Source organism: Sceloporus occidentalis, unplaced genomic scaffold (genome assembly GCF_023333645.1).
Source record: "Sceloporus occidentalis isolate IW3139 unplaced genomic scaffold, rSceOcc1.0.p SCAF_2, whole genome shotgun sequence".
NCBI lineage: Eukaryota > Metazoa > Chordata > Lepidosauria > Squamata > Phrynosomatidae > Sceloporus > Sceloporus occidentalis.
In genome coordinates, this window is record NW_028316982.1 from 79,257,568 (window position 1) to 79,272,040 (window position 14,473).

General features: G+C 41.0%; 1 protein-coding gene across 1 annotated transcript in view; it reads right to left on the reverse strand.

The window, feature by feature from the left end:
• The window catches only part of CPXM2 (carboxypeptidase X, M14 family member 2), a 106,587-nt gene extending 104,564 nt beyond the window's left edge, over positions 1–2,023 (reverse strand). The window contains exon 1 of the mRNA XM_089507824.1: positions 1,699–2,023. Coding sequence (XP_089363950.1) covers positions 1,699–2,023 — 325 coding nt within the window. The remainder of the gene's footprint in view (positions 1–1,698) is intronic.
• Between the last annotated feature and the right edge of the window lie 12,450 nt (positions 2,024–14,473).

The window sequence follows — 14,473 nt, forward strand, 5'->3', positions numbered from 1 at the left end:
GTGAGTGGGTAAAGGTAGTCCCTTGACATGAATAACTGACTGTAGGGGACGGTGCTCATCTCTCTTACTAAGCCGAAAAGCCAGAGTTGTACGAGGACTACTCTGGTGGTCATGGGGGCAGCATGACTGCACCAAACACTGTTACCTTCTCACCAAAATGGTACCTATTAATCTACTTGCATTTGCGTGCTTTCAAACTGCTAGGTTGGCAGAAGCTGGAACTCACCCCATCGTGCAGCACTCAGGCCTCGAACTGCCAACCTTCCAATCATCAAAATTAGTGTCTTAACCACTAAGCCACTGCATCCCTAAGATTTCTATACTGTAGCCCAAATCAGATACTTCATGAGGACACACAAAGGTGAGGAAAAACAACAATCCCATGGCTACATTACAGTGATGCAAGATTGGATCAGGCTAAGGGTACATCTACATTGGAGAAATAATGTAATTTCATGCCACTTTAACTGCCATGGTTCCATCCTACAGAATCCCAGGATTTGTAATTTTGTGAGGCACCCTTTAGCAGACGGATAAGACTTTATGCTCACATCTTGGGTCTCTGTAGAAAGAAGGCAAATGGTTACCTTTATCATTACCCAGATGAGGCCACTATCTCAGGTGGCACATTTTACGTTATTTAATTTAATATCACTGTATTGTTCCTATCAGAAAGAGAGAAAAGTGAAGTTTTTGACATCTGTGTTTTCCACCACAGATGTCAAAAATTACATGATCAGCCTTGATGCCTATGAACCATGACTTAGAGGGAGGACACCATTTGTTCCTCAGGCGGCAAGATGTCTTGAGCTGGTCCCAAAATCTGGACCTTGAAGTGACTAAAACCTTGCTCAAATCTCCATGCAGGCATAAACCACAAGGTGCCTGGAACATGTCTGGACAAATAATCATATTTCAGCTGCCTTAGTGCTCTGATTACAATTCAATGCAGATAAGCCACTTATACTTAAGCAGTAGCAGCAGATACAGATTTGCTGAAGCCAAATAGGAGCAGTCATACTCTCCACTGGATTATATTAATTATTTTCTCAAAGGAAATAATTTAATTTAAACTATTTCATTTCATTTTTAGAAGACATATATTCTGTCCTATAGCTAAAGATTTAAGGACAGGATACAATCAAGAGCACAGTTTAAAACAATACATATTGGTTCAACAAAATCAAAATAAAATGTGCCATCCCTTAATATCTTATTAATTAGTTTTGGCTTTTTGGAAGTCTTTGCTCTGAAGTCTAACCATAATTCACAGTCTGTCCCAAAAACAGATTGCAGTCTGAGCACAGAACACAGGCCACCTCTATCTTTGGTTTTAATATGACTATTTAAAAAGCAAATCAATTCAGATGTCACCTGCAATTAAGAAGGGAAAAGCTTGTGCACAGGCTGCATGACTTGTATTAAGAACATTTTCTTAAATTTAGATGAAGAGAGAAACGAAGGGGAAGTAATTTTGTGCCTTGCCAAAATAATGGATTCAGGATAAATTTAGATTTTCTCACCATCATGATCACTAACTATTAATTTAACAGCTGCTGTTAGTACGAGGATGTTTAACGTCATTTGCAGTGTAGCTTGTCCTTTTTCTATCCCCCCCCCCCCCATTCCCTTTCCTTTTATTCTGAGGATATTCAGAATCTGGAATCTCAAAGTTTGGAAGTCAAAGAAAAAAGTTACCTGATGGGGACTCCAAACTGGATTTCTCTTTTTTGTTGGCTTTCTTTGTTTTGAACTGCTTCTTATCTGTTCTGGATTTTGGGGGTTCTTCAGTTTCTGCAGGAGGCTCCATTTCTTCTTCCCTTGGTTGTTCTGTGAAAGGTGAAAATTCCTCATCAGGATCCGGGAAGGAATAATAATGACCCCTGTTGATAATTTCCTGTAGGTAATAATCCTGGTCTTCCATAGGGAGACCCCAAATTGTATCCCCAAGCAATGTCAAATCTAAAACACAGAGCACAAGACAGACCTGAGCACCAGATACTTTCTTCAAAAGAGGACTCATTTTCAAAAGAAAAAAAAGTTACTTTTATTGTACCAAAAAAGCTCCTCTATGAATATTCAGTCTAGTTTCAGCAGCAAGTTAAAAACAGAGAACTTGGCTGTTAGTATGTCCCAAGATCAAGAGCAGAGTCTGGGATAAATGCTTCTGCTTTGGACGAGTTTGCAAAATTGCAAGTAATGAAGTGGGAGTGAGGACTGGAAATAGAGGGAGGGAGACTGTTGCCTGAGCTTCATGTGATCACTAGGGCTGCCTGGCCAGACACACATGCAGACATATATGAGAGAAGAGAGCCAGCACTTGGCAGGTGTGATTCTCTGGCCCAAGTCTCTGCAGTTCCTCCCTTCTTCCTCTTCTTCCCCCACCTTTACATGCTCCCCATTAAAACTTTAATCAAACTCTTGGCTTACAAAATGTATGCTGCTTTCGTCTGAGCACTGATAGAATGCTGAGTCTGAACACTGCTGTTTATTCAAACGAATTAGAAATTGGCCACAGGACTGCTTCTCCAAATCCCTTTACCAAATGCATCTTTTCTCCTTCTGGGACTATGTGCTGGATAATATGTTCAGATGAAAGTGAGGAAAGAGAAAATGTTTTCTCCTGTGGTTTGGGTTCTTTTCCCTCCCCACTACAGAATATTAAGATAGCCTTCAGATTCCATGAAAAGGAGAGGAAAACATGCTTCTAAAAATTCCTTCTCCTCCTCCAGCATTTGATAGAAAACAGGTGCAGGCTTTCAAGACCATAGAAACTTTATATTTTGCATTGCCCCCTTGAAACCCTTGCAGCAATCAAGACGTTAATATCAGAATATTAGGCATTGGGCCCATACAGACAGGCCAAAATAAAGCTGCTTCGGGTCACTTTGGAGGTATGCTGTTTTGAGGATGCATGCATCCTAAGAGGCCAGAAGCTGCACCAAAGCTGCACTCCAGTCCTTAGGACAGGAGTGTAGCTTTAGCTGACCTCTTAGGACACATGCATCATTGAAACAGCATACCTCCAAAGAGACCCGAAGCAGCTTTATTTTGGCCTGTCTCTATTGGCCCTAAATAGCCTCACACCCCAGCTCTTTCTGTTCTAGATTTATATCCATATCTTTCATTCTGTTTATTATTTTTAGAGCTCAACTACAGACATCTGTTTTTTCCCCGGTGGGAAAACCTGATATTTTGTTCTCCTGTCCATGTGCGCTCTCTCTCTCTCTCTCTCTCTCTCTCTCTCTCTCTCTCTCTCTCTCTCTCTCACACACACACACACACATATATGCAAGGCCAGAGTGGTACATTGCAATATTTTTCTCTGAATATTCTGTATTGCTTTTCTTCATTTATTGATTATAATTGTTTTTGGCAGCCATATTCCAGTGCTACAATGTCCTGGAATGATATTAGGTCTGATGCATTACGATGGACGGTGGCCTTGAGACCAAAAGAGTTGTTGCTGCTGTTGTCACTGCCAGTGAATGGAGAAAGAATAGAAGTGACACACACTTCAGTGAAACTGTTGGAAAATCTCAGTGGAGAATTTTTCTGTCCACATATGAGATGGAAAATGTTCAGAGGCTGTTTGCACACTGCTCTGTTTTGGATCACTTCCATTACATTTTATTCTCCTTTTTATCCTGTGGTTCTGGACAATAGCTCTGTCACCCAAAGCTTTCATTTTGATATCACAAGTGTTTCCACTTCTTAATTTTTCAAAAGAAGAAATCTGAGATAAAGCCTGTGAAATATCTTTGGCTGAGCAAGGATCAAAACCCTGGTTTTCAGAGTCATAATCCAACACTGAAATCACAACACCACATTCACTTGTGACTGCCAAAAATCAAGCTGTGGCCAAGATCCTGGATCCAGAGATGTGGCTAGAATACATGGCTATGATCTTTCTCCCATCTAGCCCCCCTCCCACCTACTTTTTCTCAGTAGTACCCTCCCCACACAAGGTGGTTTCCTGGACAGTGAGTAATGAGGGTGCCAGGAGACAAACAGCAATCTTCCTATGATTGGAAGGAATCCAAAGGATTCTCCTGGAATCCTCCTGAGGTTCCCATATATAATGCCATCACTGTCCATCCAGTTATGGAAAGCTGAAGCCACTTTCCACAGCCCCCTCCATCATTCAACCAACCAGGAAATTGTGATGTTGAAGGGAGGTTCACCTCAGAAAATATGGCTTGGAGGAGGTCGGTCATTGCATGATCAGTAGAAAAATCACCACAATTATAGGAAAAGGTGAGTTATGATGGTGTAAGACTAATTTATGCCATCATAACTCACAAACAAGATGCCAACCTATATTTTCATCCACACACCCACACCTACAAATATGTCTGATATTTTTAGTGACATTACTCTGGAATATGCTAGCAGAGGCCCAGTACAGACGGGCACATTGTGGCGATGTTAGGGCTCGATAGGGCTAAGCATCCAGATGTGCCCAGCCCTAGTGATGTCACAGGTATGCACACCCGTCCACACAACAGGTGCCACAGCTGTGCAGCTGTGGCACTGCGTACAGACACCTGTCAACAGAAGTGACATTATAGGGCTGTGTCGTAACCCTTATGACAGTGCAAAAAAGGAGCTGCCTAGAACAGCTCCTTTTTGAGTGCACATCTATGCAGCCACATGTAGATGCTACTGCACAGCTGTGCAGCAAAGAGGGGCGGCATTTCACTGCCCATGTGTATTGGGCCATAGCATAGTAGTTTCAGTGCTGGACTATAACTCTGGAGACCAGGGTTTGATTCCTAGCTCAGCCATGAAACCCACAGGGTTACCTTGGGCATGTCACATGCTCTCAGAATCAGATAAAGGCAATGTCAAACTTTCCCCAGACAAATCTTGCCAAGAAAATCCCATGGTATGTTCACCTTAGGTGTGCCATAAATCAGAAATGGCTTAGAGGCTACACAACAACGAACACACCTCCTAAGGTTTAAGTCTTGCAATATAATCATGCAACGTCAATCTTTAATTGCATAACTATCCTGAACTTACATGTTCCCTAATTATTTAACTTTTTTTCACCATAAGTTTGTGTTATAGTTATGTTGGACTTCAGCATACTGTATGAAAGAATTTTTTTTTAAGCACAGGACATTATTGGCTGTACAGAGTCACCTGACACTATTCAAGGAAGTCATTGCTAGCTGGAGAGATCTTGAAAGCAGCTCCTTGACGCATGTATATAGCAAAAACTCAAAAATATGAAAGAGAAAAATGCATCTGTATGCAAGGCTGATCCTCTTTTTCTTCTTCCTGGAAATGAAATTCATAAGGGAATCATCTGGTTCAGTTCTCATATTTCTATCAGCTCTGTGGTAGGGGACAGCAACATGAAGATGAATGTTTGTTGTGTTTCACATGTGTTTACCAAATGCAAAAATGAAAGAAAAATACATCTATACAAAATACCAAAAGGGAAGAGAGTTCATGGTGGATGGAAGTTTCTCTAAAAAGAGATACTGAAGGCACAATTTCAAACAATTTCAATAAGGAGGAAAAATAGGAGGTGTCCAAAGAAACTAGGATGGATATCTAAAGAACTTTCAACTGAGCTGAGATTTAAAAGGGACATGTGCAATAAATGGAAATCACCAGAGAAATTCAACTGAATAGCTAACCTGTGTAGGGAGAAAATCAGAAAAGCTAAAGAGCAAAATGAAGTAGGAGGAACTTCTACTTGTAAAAGCTGTTCAACGCTCTAAATGCTGCCTTGCTGGGTGATTAAGATTTCGTCTTTGGGGTTTTTTAAAGAGAGGCTGGATGACCATCTGTGCAGGGTATGCTTTGATTGTGCATTCTTTCATGACAAGGGGTTGGAATGGATGGCCCTTGTGGTCTCTTCCAACTCTATGATTCTATTGACTTTCTGATTCATGTATATACCTGAGATATGGTCAGATTTTAGCAATATTGTACAAAAAGAATCTACAAGCCTTGGCTGTGGTCTGCCCCATCACGGATTCGCCCCTTTTCACTTGCTGCCTCTCACTCCTGGAACCTTCCCCCCCCCCCCGAGCAAGAGCCATCACTTCCCTAACCAGCTTCAAAACAGAGTTGAAGACCATCCTGTTCAGAGAAGTGTTCTCAGGCATTGCGTAATTGTCGCTTGCTATTTGATGTTCTTTTGATGCCTGTTTTATCGAACCATTTCCTGTATTGCTATGTACTTTATATGTATTAGCCTACTAGCCCCACCACCTTTCCCTTCTCCTTTTATGTCATGTCTTTTTAGATTGTAAGCCTGAGGGCAGGGAACCGTCTAATTAAAAAGATTGTATGTACAGCGCTGTGTAAATTTACAGTGCTTTATAAATAAAGGTTAATAATGATGATGATGATGATGATGATGATGATGATGATGATGATGATCTGCATGAATTTTGAATGTTTCATCAATGAACTCAGATTCCTGGTTCAAAAATAGCCTATGCATTACTGACTCTAATGTTCCTCTACATGTATCACTGGGCATATTCATGCACACAGACCTTCCAATCCAAGCATGTTCAGCCTACACTTTGGATGGAAAACTGAATACTTCAGGGCATTTTCAGCACTCACAGTAAGCTATACTATACTTATATATGAAACATGAGTTGACAATTTGCAGCCCTCCAGATGTTGTTGGATCACAACTCGTATAATCCATAACCATATAGCCAGTGGAGAGGAATGATAGAAATGGCAGTCCCATAACATCTAGCAAAAATAAAATAAAAGGACAGGACAGGACAGGACAGAAAAAATGTATGCATTTGGCAAACACTCCTGATTCCCTCAATTTTACATATTCCTGCCAGTAAAAAAGAAACATCAAAGGACGCAAAGCAATTTCTCTTCCTCCTTAGCTGACTAGGGGTACTGCTTATTTGTCTCTTTTGGAGCATGAAATGGTATGTTGGGAAAGAAAATGTTTAACAGGGCCAGCACAAGTGCTGGAATGGCTACTTGGCACCACACTTCCATTCTACAGCTCTTTCCTGTGTGTTACTTGGAACAGTTTTTAACCCTCAGCTTCCTAAAGCAATAGGCTCAAAAGGTTGTGTTGTAATACCGTGAAACAGGAATGTAGTCTCAGATTCTTTTCCAAATAAGCCTAGAGTACAAGCTAGCCCAGCATTCTTTTTTCGCACCTGAGAAGGAAGGACACTGTACTGGCACTCAGGCTTCATCTGCACTACAGAAATAATGTGGTTGGACATCTCTTTAACTGCCATGGCTCAATGCTATGGAATTCTGGGAATTGTAGTTTTGTGAGACATTTAGCCCTCTCTGTCATAGAGCTCTGGTGCCATAACAAATTACAAATCCCCAAATTCCCTAGCATTTAGCCATGGTAGCTCCAGAGGTCCAGATGGTCCTGGCCTAAGCTACAAACCCCATAACTTTGAGGAAAAAACTGAAGACAAGCCATAGATCATGCCAGAGGATATTTATAGAAATTTGTTTCTTTGTACCTTTGTATCTATTGTCAGAGCCAATTGGAAGCAGAGTTTTGAACAATCTCAAACAATCTTGAAAGACTGCGTCTCCCAATATGAGGCTGCTCAAATGGTAAGATCATGGGAGAGCATTCTCTCAGTCCCGTCACCATCACAAGCATGTTTAATGGTTCTTAGTGGTGGCTCCCAGACTGTCAAATTCACTCCCATGGGAGGCTAGGTTGTCCTCCCCACCTTATCTGCCCAGGCCTGTATGCTGGAGAAGGTCTTTCAACTGAGTAGTGCAATTATTATTATTATTATTATTATTATTATTATTATTATTAAAAGGCCTTTTAAAAACACTTTGGACCTTATCACACAGGGACCTTCCATCCCAAAAATGTGCTTCCATCCTAAAAATGGTTAAAGTGTAGTCATCTCAGAAAAGCAAGCAAATTCGCTAATGATTATCACACACAGAGCACAACTATGGATTAAAAGCACATTACTTATACGAGAAAGTGGGCAAAAAGTGAATTTGGGTTTCAGACAGATGTGGACAAATCCTGTTGATAACTTGGAAATGACAATTTTGAGCATGTGCAAAAAAATAACTTTTTTGCACATGCTCAAAACTGTCATTTCCACAAGTTGATACACACACATGCTCCAGAGAGGGAAGGGAAACCAGGGAGGAAAATACTCTTTGCCCCAGAAGCTGTTTCAGAGGAAGGAAGGCTGAAGTTTCCATTTGCAAACTCCCAAAAAACAACACAAACCACACACTCACTAGAGAGAAGGAGCATGTGGCTGGTCCATAAACCTGTCTGATTTCAGCAAGGGTCAAAATCAGCTGTTCCCTTTCAGAAGCTGCACGAGGAGGAGACCAGCTGTGCAAGGGAAAGAAGTGTTTTGTGTGTGTGTGTCCCTTTAAGAACAAGGCTGCCTCCCTCTCCTCGGCACAACAAAAGAGCCATGGGAAATCTGGGAACAAGGAGAATCCTGCAAATTGTTTTCAGATTACAGCAATTGTGCAAACACAGCGAATTCGGGAATGAACTGGAAATGAAAACATGGTATTCTTCAAAAAATGCCTACTCCCTGATTAATGTCACTTTCTGTTTGGGTTCTAAGCTGTTTGCATGCAGCGGCATATGATAATCAATTGCAAAATTGTGCCTAATGCCCTGGATAACCTTGGGTTCTGACCAGTTTACCCTTCCAATTTTCCCCATGTGATAAAGTCCTTTGAAATTAATGTTTTTCATATGATTGTTTAATTTTTAACTTTTGTATTACCCATTGTTTTACTTTGTATTTTGTTTTGTCTTATATTGTGAGCCACCTTGAGCCCTGTATTGGAAGAAAGACAGGATACAAATTAAATAAATAATGCAAATTGCTAAGGCCTGCTGGTCTGACCTCTGCCCAAGACTGTTCTCTAGAATTAAGAAATTGTGCTTCTGCTGTTACACTAGGGGTAGACAAAGGACAGAGATAGCGGGCCGCAATACCCCCTCCCATACCATACCATGCTGCCCAATTTTTTACTTTCTTTTTTAAAAGAAAAAAACTACCATGGTCCCTAGGGTGTTTTCTGCCATTTGAAAAAAATGAATGTGAGAGGGCTGTGGAAACTGTTTCCTCAGTCCTGTATTAATACGTGGCTGTACAGAATACAACAAAACTCAAAAACTATAGAGCAGTGACACCTTTACTGGGCCAACTCCAAAGATAAAATACATCATGCAAACTTTCAAAGGTTCACTGTTTTTTTTTTTTTTTCCAATCAGGCAGAGATGTTAAAAATCATACAGGAGGTGATGATGTTAGAGTCACAGGCTTAAACATTTTGTTTCAGATGTTACTCTGCTGTTATTTAAGATGGTACTGAGGGATTTTAATGCACATAGGGGCCACTCTCCTCCTTGGCCATATGATGACTAGGGACAGATGGAGATTCTCCTCTTGTACGATTTTTAACATTTCTGCCTGATGAAGACAATGAGCACTAATCAAGCAGATACTAATCCTCTTTTGCAGACCCTCCCACCGTGAGTCCTGCCATTAGCAACAGAACAATACACATGCAAATCACTCCTGCCTTCCCAGGTCACACAGTATATATATACACCCAATTCCTTTCCAGGCAAGCATTCTCTGAAGATGCCAGCCACAAATACTGGCGAAACATCAGGAAGAAACTCTTCTAGAACATGGCCACATAGCCCAAAAACCCACAAAAATATCATTGCTTTGTGTATTTTGGATTTTGTTGTATTTGACTGTATTTCTCACATGGATAACCCTGAATACGTAACGAATGGAGAAACAGGAAGGTTTATTTGCTGAAATACTATATGACCTGTTACATTACATAACTTTACATACAGTTAAAAAAAACACCACTTGGACAAGTCACACCCTCTCAGCCTCACAGGATGGCAATGGCAAACCCCCTCTGAAGAAACGTACCAAGAAAATCCAATGATAGACTGGTTTTAGGGTCAATATTTTCAATTGTTTGAATAGTCTACCTATTCATATGAAGAACTACAAATCCCAAAGACCTAAATCCAATGTTTAGTCCTGACTAGAGTAAATCCATTGAATCAAGGAGATTTACATTAATGTCATATTCAGCAAACAATTCTAACTCATTAGAATATAACAGACACCACTCAATCTATTGTAAATAGAACTAGGAATTAGCTCTAATTGGGAATAATTAGATTTTAGGTGTGAAATCCCCCCCCCCCCCGCTGCTCTGCAGTTGCCCACCCCACTTTTGCAGAACCCCGCTCTTGGATATACGTAGTGAAAGGACCAGGCCTTTTGTAGCAAGTATGTTGGAGCTATATAAAGTCCATTGGGGCTATATAAGGTGGAGCCTAGGTAGATAAGGATCTTGAGGAATGGTCATGAAAGCCAAAAGCTATTCTGACATGACAGTACAAAAAATCTTCAAAATACAATAGTCCTTTATGCCAGAATTATATCTCTTCAACATGACATATGTACTTCAAAAAGATCATAATTAAATAGATCCTTAAAGTCAGTGAGATGAGAAAAATGGATAGGCTGACTTTCTTAGTGAATAACACGTTGATGACTAAAGTACAGTCAGCCCTTCATATCCATTGATATTTTTATCCACAGATTCAAGCATCCATGGCTTGAACATTTTCAAAAATAATATATGGGCCTGTACAGACAGGCCAAAATAAAGCTGCTTCAGGTCACTTTGGAGGTATGCTGTTTAAATGACACATGCATCTTAAGAAGCCAGAAGCTGTGCCAAAGCTGCACTCCAGTCCTTAGGACTGGAGCGTGGCTTGGCATGGCTTCTGGCACACTCCTGATATACACAACATGCAGTGATGTGGAGACGCTGCACAGCAGTGGCAGCATCATCATGGCAGCCCCCATGTGGAAAGGACACTGCCATGATGCCGCTGCCCGTATGGACTAGGGTTCCAGAGCGTGCAATTGCCACACACTGTGGAACCCTAGTTTCGGCACCAGCACACCGCTTTTGGCCAGAGTGTCTCAGGCCAAATATTCTAAAGGATGAAGCCAAGGAAAACAATGCCAAAGAACTTACAAAATTGTAGGCGGCATAACTGTTTGGGTTCACGTTGAAGGATGGATGGATGGATGGATGTGAGAACAGAGGAAGATTAATGCTTCCAAGACAGATTACACCTTGCATTTCACTAGGGGGTGGTTTCTATTTTTATGAAAGTAATGTACAGTGCATACATTGACCCGTGGATAAGTGGACTCGGATTTTTTGAGTCAATTTTTGACTAAAATTTCTAGATTTATACACAAATATATACAGTAATCTATTTGTAGCAGAGAGTTGTTTCAACACTCACTCTCCACTCACCAAAACATTAAAAAAATAAAGTACCTATGTACCCAAAAGCATGTAGAAGTCTGTCAATTTGGCAAGGAAGCCCATAAACAGAGAATAGAGTTTATACTTAATTTCCTCATAAACTGTCAAGGCATTTTAAACTGTTGTATTTAGTTTAGTTCTGCAATAGTGCATTTGGCTAAGTGAGAATTTAAACTGAAAGAGTACCTACATTAACTCTTGGAAGCAACACATAAGCTTTGTATACAATTTGGCAACAACATATTACTAAAAATAGTACTAAGAGAGATCTGAAAGCCCCAGAAGGTTTATGTCCCTCACTTTTTTAAAATCTGTAAATTGGAGCAATAAAATGGAATTACATTTTTAAACACCTTTCCTTTCTTTTCCACAATAACCATTTATACCTGCTGTCAATGGGAGCAAAATTTATAACTGCACAGGTGGGAAACCTTAGAAGTGTTTTTGAAGAATACAAAGTAATCTGTGTTCAAGCACAGGACCATGCTTTTATAAAGTCCAAATAACATTAAATACTCTTATCTTCATTATTCTGAGCACCTAAAAGCCCACCTCCAGCTGTTATGAGTCAAAAGCTTAAAAGGTCGTTTCCATACTCTATATAGCTGGTTGACATAATTTAAACTGAATTTTTACTTAACTTTTAAATAATATTTTAAAAAGCTCTGTACTGCTTACAGTAGCATGTGGCCATGTTATGCCATTTCACATTGCATCAATTTGCAGCATTTTGGGAAATGTGTGTGGCTGGTGGGGAGCCCCATGAAGCTTTCATTTTCTTCAACTTCCCACCAGACAGAGGTCCAGGCATGCCCTGCAAGCAATTTTGCAGAGTGAACTTTGTTTTTATGTAAGAAAATGCAGGATCTTTTCTTTTAAAAAGTTTTAAAAGCAGAAGAGGAAAGGAGACACACGCCCCCTTGCCACTTCATAAGATTAAGTCAAGTCAGGCCCTGTACAGACTGGCACTTTGGACCGGATGGGGAAGCAGAGTCAGGGCATAGCATCTTCACAATGCATGCCCTGGCTCCACCCCCAGGGCACCATGATGCAGTGTGCTGCTCCACATGGCACACATTGTCACTGTGTTCTTCCGGTGCTGCGTCCATATGATGCAGTGCCAAAGGAGCACCATATAGCTGCAGCACCATGGCTATTGCTTTTTGCAGCTCCTTTTCACACCCTGGAAAGGCTATGGTATGCAATTGCTGTGGCCCCAATCTGGTTGAAGAAGGTGTGGCTTGGAGGCCACCCCTTTGTGACTGTTTGTACCCTTCAGTGTCTACCAGTAACCCACATGTCCCTGAAAAAATAAGCTATTCTTCCTCCTCCCAAATCAGGAGGAACTCTTCCACATTTCTTCAAGGGAAGAAAAATATTTTCCTCCCAGTTTGAGTTAGGTGTGCTCAGAATCCTGATTCTGGTTGCTTTTAAATTGTGCAGAAATCATGATAATATCAGCTTCCATACTGTAGATATCAACCCCTCAAGTGCAAAGGTGATGCTATCACAATTTGGGGCTTGATCCTGACCACTTCACCAAAGCAGATTTAAGGATGTTCAAAATGAGACAAAGCTGTAGGTGCAAAAGAAGATTTCTTGGTGTTTCCTAAAGGCAGTAGGCATTTTAAAGCAAGAAAACTCCATCTCTTCTTGAGCTGGCACAAACCTCATACTCAGGGAGGAGTACCCTGGAGACTATCATAACTCTCAGGCAGGTGTGTATTCTCTCCAGAATAGACCAGGCAAAGGTGTGGTCAAATGCTGATGTTTGTATTGCTTGCCTCAAAAACATGGAGGAAGAAATCCTGACTCAGAAAAACAAGGTCTTCCTTTCCCGCTTCTAGCAGTTCTGACAACAGAAAGGCTGAGCAGCTGTTTAAATAATTTCTCCCCACTGTTTTTCCTGGTGAAACTGATTAAGTTTTCACAGGAAAGCTACTGTATGATCTCATGTCTTCTTATCTACTGGAATGCCATTCAACAGGGCCTGATTCCAATGTTATTTATTCCAAGTATAAAATAATTCTTTAATATTTGCTTTGGACATACCATAACATTTTGGAAACAGTGTAGGCAGGCATAAGAAGTTCTCATGATAAGAAGGGCCATATTTAGAATTTGGAAGGCATGAGATAAAGGACAAAGTAGATCTAGTGGTTTGAGCATTGGACTAACTCTGGAGACCAGGTTTCGATTCCCGGCTCAGCCATATAAACCCACTGGGTGACCTTGGGCAAGTCACACTCTCTCAGACTCAGAGGATGGCTATGGCAAACCTCCTCTAAGGAAACATGCCAAGAAAATCCCAAGGTGAGTTCGCCTTAGGGCCACTATAAGTCAGAAATGACCTGAAGGTACACAACAACAACAGATCCACAGAACAATAAAGGAATGTGTCTTGTTCCAGAAGAGGGTGTAGTTACAAGGCATCACCAAGAAGGGTTTTTTCCCATGCCAAAGACTCAAGTCTAAAACACACTGCAGAAATAATCCAGTTTGAGACCACTTTAACTGCCCTGGCTCAATGCTGGGGAACTCTGGGAAATGCATCGGAGCCCTGGTGGCGCAGTGGTTAAATGCCTGTACTGCAGCCATTCACTCAAAACCACAAGGTTGCGAGTTCAAGACCAGCAAAAGGGCCCAAGCTCGACTCAGGCTTGCATCCTTCCGAGGTCGCTAAAATGAGTACCCAGACTGTTGGGGGCAAATTAGCTTACTTGCTAATTAGCTTACTTGCTGTTCACCGCTATGATCTTTGGAATAGCGGTATATAAATAAAACAAATTATTATTAATTATTATTATTAGTGTTTGTGTGACATTTAGCCTTCTCTGTCAGAGTGCTCTGGTGCCACAGGAAACTACAATTCCCAAGATTCCCTAGCAGTGAGCCAGGGCAGTTGAAGTGGTCTCAAACTGGATTATTTCTGCAGTGTGTTTTGGACCATACTTTACAGCTATAGCTTAAGCTTTATGATGTAAATGATGTAGTGGATGCTACACAACAAAGAAGAATGCCAGCTCTTTTGCTAAAAAAGTTCCAACATCCCCTCACAGCCAATGGTAAAACTGAGCCCTAAAACAAACTCTATTGATACTGTCCCTCCACT